This window comes from Nelumbo lutea, chromosome 5 (assembly GCF_056320005.1).
Source record: "Nelumbo lutea isolate HS-2025 chromosome 5, American lotus-T2T, whole genome shotgun sequence".
Classification (NCBI taxonomy): Eukaryota; Viridiplantae; Streptophyta; class Magnoliopsida; order Proteales; family Nelumbonaceae; genus Nelumbo; species Nelumbo lutea.
The window spans coordinates 36,991,099-37,006,807 of NC_142688.1; the positions used below are offsets into that span (position 1 = coordinate 36,991,099).

The 15,709-nt window shown below is 38.1% G+C and overlaps 1 protein-coding gene across 1 annotated transcript; it reads left to right on the top strand.

Moving 5' to 3' along the window:
• Window positions 1-272: 272 nt before the first annotated feature.
• Window positions 273-15,249, top strand: LOC148851754 (transcriptional corepressor SEUSS-like). The gene is made up of 10 exons (XM_088945372.1): window positions 273-692; window positions 1,612-2,721; window positions 2,834-2,953; window positions 3,196-3,244; window positions 3,411-3,625; window positions 3,724-3,792; window positions 7,488-7,585; window positions 10,621-10,714; window positions 13,310-13,379; window positions 13,642-15,249. The coding sequence occupies exons 2-10, from the start codon at window positions 1,666-1,668 to the stop codon at window positions 14,616-14,618; spliced, it is 2,748 nt and encodes a 915-aa protein (XP_088801498.1). The 5' UTR covers window positions 273-692; window positions 1,612-1,665; the 3' UTR covers window positions 14,619-15,249.
• Window positions 15,250-15,709: the final 460 nt, after the last annotated feature.

Sequence of the window (15,709 nt, forward strand, 5' to 3'; positions counted from 1 at the left end):
GAAGAAGCCCCACTCTCGCGCGTCTTTACAAACGCGCCGACTATGTTGCTGATGGCCCATCAAACGGTTTGCATATTCCAATTGTACAAATCAAAGACTCTAAAATAGTACGCGCTTTAAACGTGTAAGCATTTAGGGTCAGTGATTGGAGCGCAGGTGTAAAAGCGAGTGTTGAACCTAAAGCGGTCTAGATGGGGAATACCACCATCATGACACATGAATATGATGGATGATGATGATGATGGTGACGATGGGAGGAGATGGCATGCAAGCCATCGAGCGGACGAAGATTTGACTTATTTGGAGAAAGATGGTGAAGAAGGGAACGAAGCAAAATTCAATCCGATACAATTCACATTTGACGTCCGCAAGGACTCTCTCTCTCTCTCCTCTCTCTACACTCGCAAACAGAAACAGAGAAAAAAAAAATGAAAGAAAAAACAACTCAGACACAGAAGGAAGTCTCAGAGAGAGGGATTAGATACAGAGGAAGAAACGACTTTGAACGAAGAACAGAGGAGAAAAAAACCTAGGAGAAGAAAAGGAAGGTTATTTTAATAGTTGAATCAATTGAAGAAGAGACAGAAAGAAGAGGAAAAAAATTATTTTTTAATTTTCTGATGATTTGCGTTTCGGTTTTGTTCGGTCGAAGTCGAAGTTTCAGAGTATGTCACTACGGAATTCCAACTCGTGTAAGTTGTATTGTATCTTTCTTTTCTTTTTAGGGTTTCTTTTTCTGGGTTGAGCTTCAGTTTTGGACTTTGAAAGTTGTAGATTTCACTCGTTTGATTATTTGGAGAGTTGGTCTGGTTTGGATTTTATAATTTAGGGCTTGATCGAGGGGGGTTTTGACTGTTGTTTTGATTATTGAATGCTTGTGGTTACGGTTGTAGTATAAGTGATATTTCATTTCACTGTGGGTTTTTGGTTTTCGGTGTGAAGATAGCATTTTGAGCTTCGGGATTTGTGGTAGAAATCCTGTTTGATTAGTTCTCTTTTATTTTTGGCATAAAAGTAGTTTTCCACTAGGTTTGAGCTGGGTTTATGAGGTTTTCAATTTGTATTTTCCTTTTTTGGGTTTGATTGCACTGGTGTTGGAAGATCGGTTATAGTATTATAACTTTCTGTATTCTTGAGGCTTCTTTTGATGCTTGTGTTAAGGGTTTAGAAGTGTACGGGTTGGTGTTCGTAGGTGCTGCATTTGATTGAAGAAGATCGATTTATTTGTTTATCTTTGGTAAGGGGACAACGTATTGTGTAATGACATTACGGGGTTCTGTCATCTAAGGATTTGTGATTCATAGAGTGTTGCAATTTCTGGCCAGAGATTGTTATTTCTGTGAAACTGCTGTAGTTATAGAATTCTCAGAGCCAAAGTTTGTTTCTTGGCTGTATTTTTCTTTGTTTCTAGTCCAGTTTTCTCTGCTTCCCAACACCAGTCGATTAGATGCAAGGCCTTTTCAGTATCAGTGCATAATGAGAAATGAAGTCGTTGATACTGGAAACAATTGTTGAGTGAGAAGTCTGGTTTTGTGGTCCTTGTTTCTTAGTTGATGTTTTGTTTGGATCTCCAGAGTCTGAATCTCTAAATTGTAATTCATGCCATTCTAGGTTAAATTTTTCGACTAGTGTTATTTGAAGGCTGTGATTACATCTTTCAAGAAGATGGTGCCGTCGGGCCCTCCGACTCCAGTCGGTGGTGCCCAGTCTGTTGCACCTTCAATGCTCCGAACAAACTCTGGCATTCTAGGAGTCCAAGGTGGTCCAATCCCTTCGCAGACAACGTTCCCTTCTCTCGTCTCGCCGCGTACTCAGTATAATAACATGAATATTCTTGGTAACATGCCCAATGTTTCTTCCCTCCTCAATCAATCCTATGGTAATGGTGGCACTAATCCTGGGCTTTCTGGCACGGGAGGTCTCCAACGTGGAGGTATTGATACAGGGGCTGAGTCTGATCCACTTTCTGGAGTAGGCAATGGCATGAGTTTTACTTCTTCACCTGCAACATTTGCGGCATCAAATGCTCCAACTCCTGGCACGTCTGGTCAAGGTCAAGGGCAACAATTCCCGAACCCTTCTGGCAATCAGCTGGCACTGCCAGATCAACAGCAGTCTCAGCAACTTGAACCACATAATTTCCAACATGGTCAGCAGACACTGCAGCAATTTTCTGTTCCTCATAACCACCACCAGCAGCAACAGCAACAGCAATATCAATCAATTCGGGGTGGGCTAGGCAGTGTTGGTCCTGTGAAGTTGGAGCCACAGATGGCTAATGATCAGAATAGTCAGCAGCAACAGCTGCAGCCGTTGCGGAATTTGGGTCCAGTGAAATTGGAGCCACAGCAAATCCAGTCTTTGAGAAGTCTGGCACCGGTCAAAATGGAGCCACAACATTCAGATCAATCATTGTTTCTTCAGCAGCAACAACAGCAACAGCAGTTCCTTCAGATGTCTAGGCAGAATTCTCAGGCGGCTGCTGCCCAGATTAATCTTTTGCAACAACAAAGAATATTGCAGCTTCAACAGCAGCAGCAGCAGCAGCAACAGCAACAGCATCAACTTTTGAAGGCACTGCCCCAGCAACGGTCCCAATTACAACAACAGTTTCAACAGCAGAATTTGCCTGTTAGATCTGCAATAAAACCTGCCTATGAACCTGGGATGTGTGCTCGTCGGCTGACAAACTATATGTATCACCAACAACACAGACCTGCTGTAAGATCTTGTCATTTCTAGAGATGAAACTTCTGTTGGCTGGTTAGAACAAATGGAACTTCCTCTTTTTTCTTTTTTCTTTTTTTTTTTTAATTATGCTTCTGTAATGTAGGATAACAACATTGAGTTCTGGAGGAAGTTTGTTGCCGAGTATTTTGCCCCCCATGCCAAGAAAAGGTGGTGTGTTTCCCTGTATGGAAGTGGCCGGCAAACAACTGGTGTTTTTCCTCAGGTGCGTAGTGACAAGTATTGTTGTTTATTGGTGATATTATGCTTCTATTTAAGAAGATTCCCTTCCAGGTAATTGGTCGGTCTTATTGCATTTCTTGTTAAATGAGGTCAATTATTGGAGAATCTTGATTTTCTTTTTGATTGCCTCTTGAACTTAACTTAAATTTCATGCTTATATGCTGGTATAGTATCCTTTAGAAATGCCTTTGTGAGTATTGATAAATTCTATTGCAATGTTCACAGGACGTATGGCACTGTGAAATATGCAACCGCAAGCCTGGTCGTGGTTTTGGTATGCCCTTATTCTTGGTTCTAAAAATTTGACACTGATGTGGCACTTCAAGATTTTCTTGTTATCGTTAGAAATATTTTGTTTCTCTGAAATCCATCTTATGAATCTTTTCTTCTGTTTCTTTTTTTTCTTTAGTTCCACCTCATATTTCTTTTTCTTCTTTCAGAAACAACTGTTGAAGTTTTACCCAGACTGTGCAAAATCAAATATGATAGTGGTACTTTAGAAGAACTCCTTTATGTTGATATGCCTCGTGAATATCAGAATGCACAAGGTCAGATTGTCCTTGATTATGCAAAAGCTATACAGGAGAGTGTATTTGAGCAATTACGTGTGGTTCGTGATGGTCAGCTTCGGATTGTTTTCTCTCCAGATCTAAAGGTTATATGCTCAGACCCTGGCTAAGTGGCCTCACATGTAATTTGACCATTTCTTTCTAGAGGTGTTACTGATCATCTTTGTATTGCTTCCCCATTTAGATATGTTCCTGGGAATTTTGTGCTCGGCGTCATGAAGAGCTTATTCCTCGGAGATTGATCATACCTCAGGTAAATCAACTCATGTTCAAATGCATAATGAGGGTTGTAGTTTGGTGCTTCTTGCTATTACTGTCACAGTGTCACTGTTTTTGAAATAACTACATCTCTGTAGTCAAATCTTCTGTTCTATTTGAGAATTGATCCAGACAGGATCTTTTTACCTCATGGAAGTAGAGTATCTTGAGTGATTGAGCGTTTGAGCTGAGGCTCTTATATGACATTATGTCCCTCTGTCCTTCCATCTCTCTCTCTCTCTCTCATCTGGTGGTTGTGTTGACTTTGAAATGATTGATATCATTTAATTTCTATTTATTTTATCATATTTAGGATTTATCACTTTAATGGATTTTAAGTTTTTGTCTGATTGAATTCCATAGGAATAACAACAATAGACCCAGTTTGCTCATTTGCTGATTTGTTTTAACCTTTTGACAGGATAATTTATTCCTATTGTCAATTTAATTTTTGTGTGTGGCTTATGATTTTATTTTCCTGTTAATTTTGTAGATTATTCAGGGCATCTTATACTCAGGATGGTTTTCATTTATTAATACTATGTAATCTGTGGCTCTAGAAATGATTGCACTGGATTGATTAGAAAATGACATTGATCTCAGGCTCCCAACCTGAACCTCAGAATAGTACTACCAGAAAATGAGGAAAAAGCCAGCACTGTCAGGAAAAAGTGCAAGAGAAAGATACTTCACCTCAGCCCAAGTGCAGCCCATTGAAAAGGCATTTGCCTGGTGCGCCTTGCATCCTAGGCATGTGCCTTTTCTAAAAGCTTATATTTTTTCTGTTACATTTTTGGTGGACTTGCATTTTTTTGTAATGATTCATCAGTTTCTGTTACCTTTTAATACTGTTTATAAATTAGTAATGGTTTATTAACATTTAAATAAAAAACAAATACTTTTCAAATGCCTGAAGCCTCTGACAGAATTCCCTTTTTGCTAGTATTTTCTCATTCTTCTTAATGCACGACATTCTTCATCAAATAATATTTGATTCTTATTCCTAATATTACAAAACATCTCTTTACATATGGACAAAAGATTTTGGACCCTTACATGGACTTGTTTAGGCTTGCATCAAGAGGGCTTTATGGAGGTGGAGGGCCAATCTCGTAGAATTAGTAATGCAACATGTTAACATCAAATTGGCTGCCTGAATTAATGCAATTGGGAGAGAAATAAACAGATTAAAAGTTTATTTTTGATAAGTATAAATAGGTTAAAAGTTTCATATGCTTGAACTGTTGAGTGCTTTAATATGTTTTGTATGTTATGTTTGATATGTACATTTTCACTTTGAATATGTTATATATGTTATGTACTTATGTTTACGCATTTTAATTGAGCTAATAGTTAATTTCTTTTAAAATTCAAGTCTACATTTTTCTGAACTAACATTATTTTTATATTTATTTGTTTATATTTTTGAACTTTTTAGAATTGTCTGCCTTGCTTCCAAAAGGCCTGTTCCTCGGGTGCAAAAATCCCCCTGCACTTTTCTTGTGCCTTTCATTTTTCCCTGATAAATGACATGAATTCATTGAAACTGAAAAATGTCCTTGAAAAAATCAGCAAGGACAAAATACAAACAACATATGTGACAAAACGAAACAAGCAAAATAAATCAAAACAGAAAAAATGGAAGAAACAGTTACAACCCGGATCTGAAGCCGAAAAGTCCCCATTCCAAATTTTCTTTTGAAGCCCCATCCTTGGCAAGGTGATCAGCTATTTCATTAGCACTTCTAGGGATCCATTTGAATGAGCGGTTCATTCCCAAGATTCAAGATCTCTCTAACACATTTCCTAAACTTCTAAGGAATATTGTTGCAAGAATTTATCCAAGATACAATCACATTACAGTTTCACTCTGTTATGATATTATTTAAATTTCGAGGAATATCTTGTGCCTTGCACTCCTAAAACACTGCTTCAGAAGCCCTTCGTCCTATTTGATGTTGTGGTTTGCTAACATTGGATGGGAGGTGTTGCATTCTTCTGTATAAGTATAAGAATCCTGTATAGTAATAGCATCACCTGATACTTAGAATAATCTTTAGTCTTCCTTAAAGCCTTGCGCTTTACAAATTGTCATGTCTAACCTCTCTTAAAATTCTTCAGTTATAATGATGAAACCCACTTCGGATCATATTTCTACTGTTTCCTTAATTTGGAAATAATTGTCTTTAGCATTGGCTGCTGATAAAAAAACATGTCTTTAGCATTGGCGTTCATCTTCATTCTCATGTCATAGGTCAAGGTCTTTGTAGGGGACAGGAAGACCTTTTCAGAGAAGCTGCTTTTTGTGAGCCTCTGATAAACAATATTTCTCGACCCTCTGTCGAATTTTCTATCTATGTGGGCTAACTTTGACATGTAATCCCTTGTCCAATATCGACGAAATTCCTGTATCTTTGCAAAATTCCAAGCTCTTCCATGCTGCAAGAGACCCTTGGTTGCAGATTGCTGATAAAAAAAAGGTTGCAGATTCCAAGTTTGAATTGTTCCTAATAAACAATCTCACACGGCATCATCAGAATTCTTCAAGTCTCCAATTAATGATTTGCTAATGTAGGAAGGTATCAATGATGGATACATCTTTTGTCTGTGTTTATCTATCTTTTTACTGATAAAGAATTCATTAAGATGAAATTGGAGGGAAGGAGTAACTAAAGCATCCCATCCTTCAAATTCAACAAGATCCCAACTTAGTCAACAACCAAAGAAATCAAATTTAAGCCCTGAATAGATCCCTGGAAGAAAAACACCTATCTGATTTGACTCTCCTGAACCTTCCCTTATAAGGTGGATGTCTAGGTCCATTGTGCTCAACCTCCTTCCTAACTTGTTCAGAAGAGATATGACCTCACTCTTCCAAATCATTGAAGAATTTGATCATCCAACAACCTTTAACATCCAAAATCTTTAGACTCCTTTCTAGGTCAACTTTCTGATGAATAAATTCCAAATACACCACAGGATCTAAATCAATATGTACCTCTCTGTCAAGTGCCAAGATGTATGTCATGATTTTCATTGGAGGAAGAATCCTCTTATGATGAATTTAGTGTCTTTCCTGGGGAAATGTTGGATGAAAGGGTACTCCTGCATTTCTGGAATTAAAGACTCCCTGTTACTTGCACTATACCCAAATATGTACTTATGTACTTACGTATATATTTATAAAAAAAATGTACTTATGTATGTATGTATGTATGTATATATTTGTTCTTGCATTCTTTAATTGTTGATTCACTTGCCCTAGCAACACATGCTTTTATTATTATTATTTTTTTTCATTTTCTTTTGATGAGGGAACACTTATGGAATTGAGGACTGTTGTTGATAGTTTGGAGTGTATCTTACACTGCATGTCCTAAGCCTTGATAAAGGAGGGTTGTGTCAGGTTGGCAGCCGACATCACAACTTTTTGACAAATTCTCGTGAACATGGATCCTGAAGGAAAGTAGGATTCGTGTAGCCAATCTTGTAGAGCTGGGACATGGCTTTGAGTAATTGAGTTGGGACTCGACTCAACAAAATTTTCAACTACAATTTTCTTTTATATTTTTAATTTATCCCTATTGTAATGGTTCCATTAACAAATCATGTTGGGAGTCTGGGATGATGTGTGTGATGTGGCAGATATTTAATAGTCTATCCTTGATTAATATTGTTTCTGTTCTGCAGGTTAGTCAGCTTGGTGCAGCAGCTCAAAAATACCAGGCTGCTACTCAAAATGCATCGTCTAATTTATCTGTGCAGGAACTACAAAATAACTGCAATATGTGAGTCACCATCCTCTCTTATTTCCTTGTGTTAGTGGTTGAACAGTTTTTTATGATCAATATGTTTTTTTTTTTTTTTTTTTTTCTTTTGATGAATTATGATCAATAGTGGTTGAAGAGTTGTCTACTACCACTGCTACCGATTTGCTCTGGAAAGTTAGTTTTACAATGGTATCATTTCATGCATATGCTGGATTTAATATTAGAATGTCCTCTTTCCAAATGAAAGAAGAAAATAGATAAGAAAAATCTGAGTGCCCTGAATGAGGGGAAAGTTTGTAAGCTCATTCTTCATGCCAACTCACTGTTTAATTTCTTATATGTATTCCATCTAAATATCTTTGTATTCTTCCAATCAGGTATTTCTGAAGTTTTATTGGAAAGGAGCAATTCTATCACAACTATTGCTTGTATGATTGTGTATGTTGTTATATTTGTATTTTCTTCTTGAGTGCAGACTAGAGTAGAAAATAAATCCATACCTTGGCCTAATTTTTGGGAATATGTGACCCCTGTATTGGTGCTAATGCTAAATTGGCATCCAACAATTTTCTTCTCAAGGTTCTTTGTTTCTAAAGAAATTCATGATTCTGTTTTTTCGTGATTCCAGTATTTTTTTACATACTATATTTTTGACCTTTAACTAAACCAAAATTTTGAGCTTACCTAAACTAAAAGGATTGCATGTAGTGCTCTTTTGTACCAAGCTCCCTTGTTTGCTCAGCATTTTAGACTGCATTAATCCAATTGAGATTCACTTTATGATGTCAATGAATAAACTCTTTCTCTCTCTCTCTCTCTCTCCCCCTCCCTCCCTCCCGCTCCCTCTCTCTCTCTCTTTCTCTCTCTGCTGAATGCCAAATCTATTGTCTAAGGGGAAACCTTCAAGGTGAAATATGTAGTGAATCTTTTTTTTCTTTTATTTTTTTTTTTGAGTTTCGAACTCTGAAAGTTCATCTTCATCCTTTTCTTTGCCAAATCCTACTTTTTCTTTTTATTTTTTGGATTTATAACAATGAAATCTGGTTTGGCTGTCTATTCTGTATATGGCCTTTGCGCATCCTCTCATCTACACCTTTTGTCTCTTTTTGCTAATGAAATTATCTCCTGAAAGAAGCTTTGCAAGGAAGAACAATACACATCCTTGAGATGTAGAGATCAATAAATAAGAATACTCCCGCCTCCCTCTCCCCACCAAAAAAAAAAAGAAGGAAACAAGCTGCTCTGTAAATTACTTCTAAAGTTTTCTCTTTGAACTCTGCAAGGATTGCTACCTATCCATCATCACCTCTCATATCCTTGGAAGAAGGTCCGGGATGTTCTTTCTCCTGATTTGCCCAAAGAATGGCAAATGAGACTCTACCCAGTGACGTGTGACCTCTGAATCCAAATGTATGTCAAAATCTTTAGATATACCAAAAATGTGCTATTTTTTTTTGAGCAAAAGGTAAAGTATAATTGTATTAATGAAAAGGTCCTTTGTATAATGAAAAGCTGTACAAAAAAGCCAGAAGGACCTCAAAAGAAGGTCATCCTCAAAAAATTACAGTCAGAGGTAACCTCTTTAAAGTCAGCAAGAATACACAACCAATTTCTAACAAAGCCTAAAGCCATATTGATGACTTCTTCTTTCGAAGAGGAATTGAGATTAAAAACCCTGCTATTCCTTTCTGTCCATACTGCCCACAAATCTGCTAAGGGAATGGAAGACCAGCACCTCTTTCCTTTCTTTGTCATTCCTTGGATCTGCCATGCATCCTGGCAAGCTTTAACTGAGGAAGGCATGCACCATGCACCAACTTAACCTCAAACTTCTTAAGAAGTGGTTCCAGATTTTTGTAACAAAATTGCAGTGTAAAAACAGATGGTTTATTGATTCTGTAAACACACGACAGAGGCTACACCTCAGATAACTACAGTTAAAACCTTTCTTCATCAACATCTCTTTAGAGAGACACTTCTCTAAAGCTGCCACCCAAACATAGAACTTGACTTTGGAGGGTGCCACAGTCCCCCAAATAACCCAGCTAGGGAAGAGGGATTTAACTGAAAACTCCCCACTTCTGTTCCATCTCCACATTAGGGAATCCTCGGATTGCAGATTCAACACCTGAGACTGAAGCAAAGCTGGGAGATTTCCAACCTACTGAATCTCCCAGTCATTGAAATCTCTTCTAAAGACTGGAACCCAGCATATAGCATTGTCCCTTAACACAAAGGTATCAGCTACCATTGCCTCTTTATCTTCAGTCAGACTGAACAGGGTGGGAAACAACTCCTTAAGAGAACTCTCCCCAGTCCAGGGATCCAACCAGAACCTGATCCTTCTCCCATTCCCAACTTTGAAGCCGGTTCCCCTTCTGAACAGGTTTGAAGCTCTGCAGATTCCTTTCCAGAGTACACCCATAAGTTGGCTAAGGTAGACCACTACCCCAACCACTGTCATCAAACCCATATTTTTCTGTTATTACTTTCCTCCAGAGGTTATCAGGTTCAGCATCAAACCTCCACAGTCAGCTTCCTAGCAAAGCTAGGTTGAAAGATTTTAGGCTCCTTATCCCCATACTAAAAACGTGCTCTAAAAATGATTAAACACAAAGACCATACTCCATACTTTTTGGTTTGTGTGCTTTGAGCATAACTACCAAATACTTGTTCCTGCTGTGCTTTGTAGCTTATAGAACTATTTCAGGATGCATTTTGTTGCTGCTAAAATTTTCACCCATGTTTTCTTCCCCACCTACATGCCTCTAAACTACAGTTTTCTCCATCCCAGATCACCAATATCCTCAATAAACTTTTGTGCTTTTACTAGCTTATTTTCCCTCTAAGTTCCACTTCAATTTCTGCTTCTCCATTCAGCCCACCATAAATTTGTTTTTAGGATTTCCTCTTTTGGTTTTGTATTTTGTCTATCTTGGGGCTTGAGATTCTTTAAAAATTTCACTGTAATGATTGCCAATCTTTGTTCTCAACCTCAGCTCTATTTCAATCAAGACTGTGAGCTTGCCTTAATATTTGTGGTTCTGCTTCAGGTTTGTTGCATCGGCTCGTCAACTGGCAAAAGCTTTGGAGGTGCCATTAGTGAATGATTTAGGATATACAAAAAGATATGTGCGATGCCTTCAGGTACAAGTCTAAGTTATTAGGGTGGATATCTGTTACTTCTAATTTGGTGCACTGCAATCTTTTTAGGAAATCCTGTTTACACTATGTTGGAGTATTAGGTTTGTAAGTGCACAAGGAATGGGATTATTTTATGAAGAAAAATTTATAGCAAGAGAGTTATATAATAATCCTGATTGGGGCCTTTCTTGTAATTTTTGATAATCTTAACATTGATATTGAGTCTCTGATTAAAAGAGAGGGCAATATCAATGATGATGGAAAGGTATGATAGCGGAAGAACTTTAACCAATAAAAATCCCTAGTGAGTTTCGATGAGTACCAGGCTACCAGCTAATTGGGTACCACTTCTATAATTTCAGTTGACTGGTTATGATATTTAGATATTATGCCTTTCTAGTATCATAGTTAGAATCTTTGGAGAGACATTGATGTGTTATATTGATGGATTCCAGTTGCTTAACTTCACAACATATTTGTAATTCTTTTGCCACAAACTTTGGTTTGTGGTCTTCAAAGTTCAACCAATGAACAACTACCTGAGACTATGCATCCACCACCGTAATTCTGATATCTAGCATTATAGTCAACTTTAGGTGTTGTAAAACAGCCATCAACTTCACCATTGTTGGATCCTGAACTATTACTGGTCTGGAAAAGATGGCTATGATGGTTCTATAATTGCTCTTTAATATTCCACCCATGCCAAAGATGCCAGGATAACCCATGCTAACCATCAAAGTTGACTTGATTTGGTTTCTGCTTGGTGGATACACTACACTGAAATTGTAGATCTATCTGTATATGAATGTCTCCCATTGCCAGCTCCTAATAATGAATTTCATCTGAGGTGCAAAAGCATCTAATGTTTTTAGCCAATGAACTGCTTTGACCAAAATGTCTTCACTGACTTCCTTTTTAGGACCTTTTTCTGAATATTCTCGTTTTCTTTATTTGCATATTGTTCATAAGATCACTGCCCTTGTAAACTTTAATTATCTTCCCTTGGTAAATGGAAAGTAGATCCACTGCTTGCATTGCAAAGAGTGCCTTTAATTTTGGTAGAATTTTCACTTTGCAAATGGCTTTTACCAGGAAAGCCTGCAGTAATTCGGGTGAGAAGTGAAGATTTGAAAAAAAAGATCCACAAAAGAAGGTCCCCTAAAATGAGATTTCCTGATTTTGACTTCTCAGAGAAGATCCCCTAAACTGAGTTTTCCTGATTCAAGTCTTCTGAAGTTTCAATGTCCTTTATGCCTCTCCTTGATCTCAACTCCCAGGAAAGTTCAGAACCAAACAAAGTAGGAAAAAGTTTTTTGTTTAACTGAGGACATGGAGTAAATATGTGGAAGGAAACATTTAATGGTCTATTTCCTGATCAAAGGTATTCCAGAATTTGTTTTTTTTTTTTATAATTGAAAATTAATTTCATTAATCAAGTAGAATAAAACTTTACAAGCATCCCTTGGAGAGGCATGAGATGCAGCCTCCCCTAAACATTACAAGTGGTCAGAAATAAAGATTACAAAGCAGCCCAAAATAACAGATCCCTAGCAGATCCTTGTTTAGCAAGATAAACTGGCAAAACATTTGCCTCCTACCCACCCACTGGTATCTACACATTGTGTCTTGGTAACCATTTAAATTTTTTAATGTGATCCCTATAACTCCAAACAATTGGGTCTGTATTTGACAGCTAGCCCACAACCACTTTAGGATCTCCTTCAATTAATTAATAAGTTATCCACTCCGAGCTGATTAGCAATCTGAATTCCTTTTACTGCAGCCAACGGTTAGCAAACCAGAAATGGATTTCCAAGGTGAGCCATTTCTTTCCTTGAGTTTGTGGTTTGGGGGATCTCTCTCTCTCTCTCTCCCCCCTCTGGAGTTCCTGGCCCTTGTTTCCTGTGGAGCCATATCCTTTATCTTGTTCATTGGATTCAGCAACTTTGTTACCAATGAGAAGGTAAAAGAGAAAGGGAACAGCAAATTGTTTGGCTTTTGTGGTGGTTGAAGGTGACTCTTTGTTAGTGATGGGTTGGTTAAGGAACAACAGTCAGGGGAGATGGGTCTATAGACAAGAGTTGAGATAAATCAGAAAGCTTGCAGATTAAGTTGAGGCTTCTTTCAAATGGAATAGAAGGTTAGCAAATGGTTAGGCTGATGGGTTGGTCAAACAAGGGGTGTCTAGAGATCATTTGTATCAGGCAACATTAAATGATAATTGAGGGATGCCCGAGCTCTATGGAGCTGGTGGTTGTAATCTTCAATGCTTTCTTATAATTTAATAAAATGTTTTCTTATTAATAAAAAAAGAGAAAGGAAACAGATGGTCATGGATGGATGCACCACTGCTTGGTTTTTAAAATACGGTCCTTACTATGAGCGAAAATGTCTATATAATTATATTTACACATTTTTTTTTTGTGTTTGTTTGTTCTTGGACTAACAAATAATGGAACATGTCTGGTATAAACATTTCTTGTAAGTTAACATTGTTTGTGTTCTTATGGAGTTTGTAATTGTTTTTGTATCTTTAATGTTTGAGAAATTTTAAGGTTGTCCAGGCAATCTGATTATGATGGATTGTTATTTCAGATCTCAGAGGTGGTTAATAGTATGAAAGATCTAATTGATTATAGTCGAGAAACAGGAACAGGACCTATGGGTAAGTCTACTGTCATTGTTTTTCCTTTTGTTGTTTTCTTTCTGTTTCTTTTCCTTCTCCCTCCTATTCTCCTTTCCATTTGTGTTTTGTGAGGTTGTCCACCTATGTCTTTTCTGTATCTGGGTAATGTTGGTTCTTCATTTCTCTCTTGTTCTTTGTCAAGATGTTTCTATTACAATTTCATAAATGATTACTGTTACCAACACATTCTTGTTGCATAGTATTATAGGGAAAATGGTAATTAGGTTTCTTTTTTCTTCAGAAAGCTTGATCAACTTTCCTCGGAGAACCAATCCATCATCTGCACTCCATAATCAAGCTCAACAACCTGAGCAGCAACAGCAGCAACAACAACAACAGCAGCAAACGATGGCACAGAATTCTAACAATGACCAGAGTTCGGCTCAGGTTGCAGTGCAACTTGTTGCTAGCAATGGTGTTGTCGGTGTAAATAACTCACACAACATGGCATCTACCACCTCTACTACAAGTACCATTGTTGGTCTTCTCCATCAGAACTCCATGAATTCCAGGCAGGAAAATCCAATGAACAATACCAACGGTTCATATGGTGGGAATACAGTTCAAATACCATCTGCGGGCTCCTCAAGTTCACTACCACCAGCTCAGCCCAATCCATCTTCCCCATTTCCATCACCAACACCGTCAACCTCTAACAATGGGCCCCAGACTTCTCATGGTACTTTACCAGCGGCCACCAACAACCACATAAGTTCTGCAAATTCACCGGTCAATATATCCATGCAACAGCCAACACAGTCCAATGAACCTGATCCAAATGATACCCAGAGCTCTGTGCAGCAAATAATACAAGATTTGATGATGTCCTCCCAGTTAAATGGAGGTAGTATGGTTGGTGTTGGTTCTTTAGGGAATGACATGAAGAATGTGAATGGGATTGTGCAGACAAGCAACAATACCATTCTCAATGGTGGGAATTGTTTAGTAGGAAATGGGATTGCCAGTAACTCAACTATTGGCAGTGTGGGATTTGGCAGCATGGGTGTTGGAATTGGTCAGAACACCATGGGAACTGGAATCAGAGCTGCCATGGGCAATAATGCCATGACATTGAACGGAAGGGTGGGCATGCCAGCAATGCCGCAGGATCCGGGCATGAACCATCAGCAACAGGATTTGGGGAACCGGCTATTGGGCGGACTCGGAGCAGTAAATAACTTCAATAATCTCCAATTTGATTGGAAACCATCTCCATAGAAAAGCTTGGCAATGTGATTGTCGGTGTTACTTTTCTTGATTAGTTCCGCCAGATCTGCCACTGAACGATGTCGCCTTTCGGTTCGTGATCAATGATCGAGAAATGCTGCTGGAACAGTGCGAGGAATACATGGGAACAGCCTGCCAGTGAGTAAATACGTTTGTTCATCATGGCAATAGTTTCTGGGCTTTCCTTCCTCGTGTACTAATTTCAGGGAAAGGGAAATATATATATAGCTAGGTGTGACCATTGAAACGATATATATATATATATGATCCATTACCCTCCCGAGTTTCTTCCACCTCCACGCCTTGTTTACCTGGTATGTGAGAGCGAGCCCCTTTTTGGCAAGCCCCTGTACTTGATGGTTTTCGATTCATGGCTGCTTATCCCCTTCTAACACCCTCAAAATGGGAAATCATGGTCACATTCTTTCGGATATGTATATCCACCTCATCCATTTGGGGGCCATTTGTAACTATCATGTCATCAGTGTGTTAAATTTTAAACTCTCTCTCATCTCTGGGTGTGTTGGTGTGTAAGTTCAGCTGGCCTTGCTTTGTATTGGACAATCGGTACAGAAGAATTTATCCAGTTTAATGCGCAAAGGAAAACGGTAATCTTTTCTCACAGGTTATGCTCATCTGGAAGCCCGGAGCTTTCCACTTTCCAGTCCTGACATTTGCAAACGGGCATATACCGGGTTTGTGGCACAATTCAGATTGTCCATCGGTATTTTGCTCACTATTGTGCCTCTTTAGGCTGCATTTGGAAACGATGCAAATGGAGTGTAAATTCTGGTTCAGGGTAAATTTGCACTCTGGTTTGCTTTTGCCTGTGTTTGACAACATTATATTTATGCATTGACAAATGAAGGACCAATTCATATTTACATTGATAATAAGATGTAAAAGTACATCAATAAAAAAGAGGTAAATTTGCATTCAATTGGGCTTTTGATAAGAAAAAAAGCATGTACTTCATTATAATTCATGTTTGTATCCATTATAGCTAAAAATCTGTTTGGTAAGAAGATAAATTTGTTTGCAAAACTAACTCAATTTTGCAATTTATGTGAACCGTTTTACAC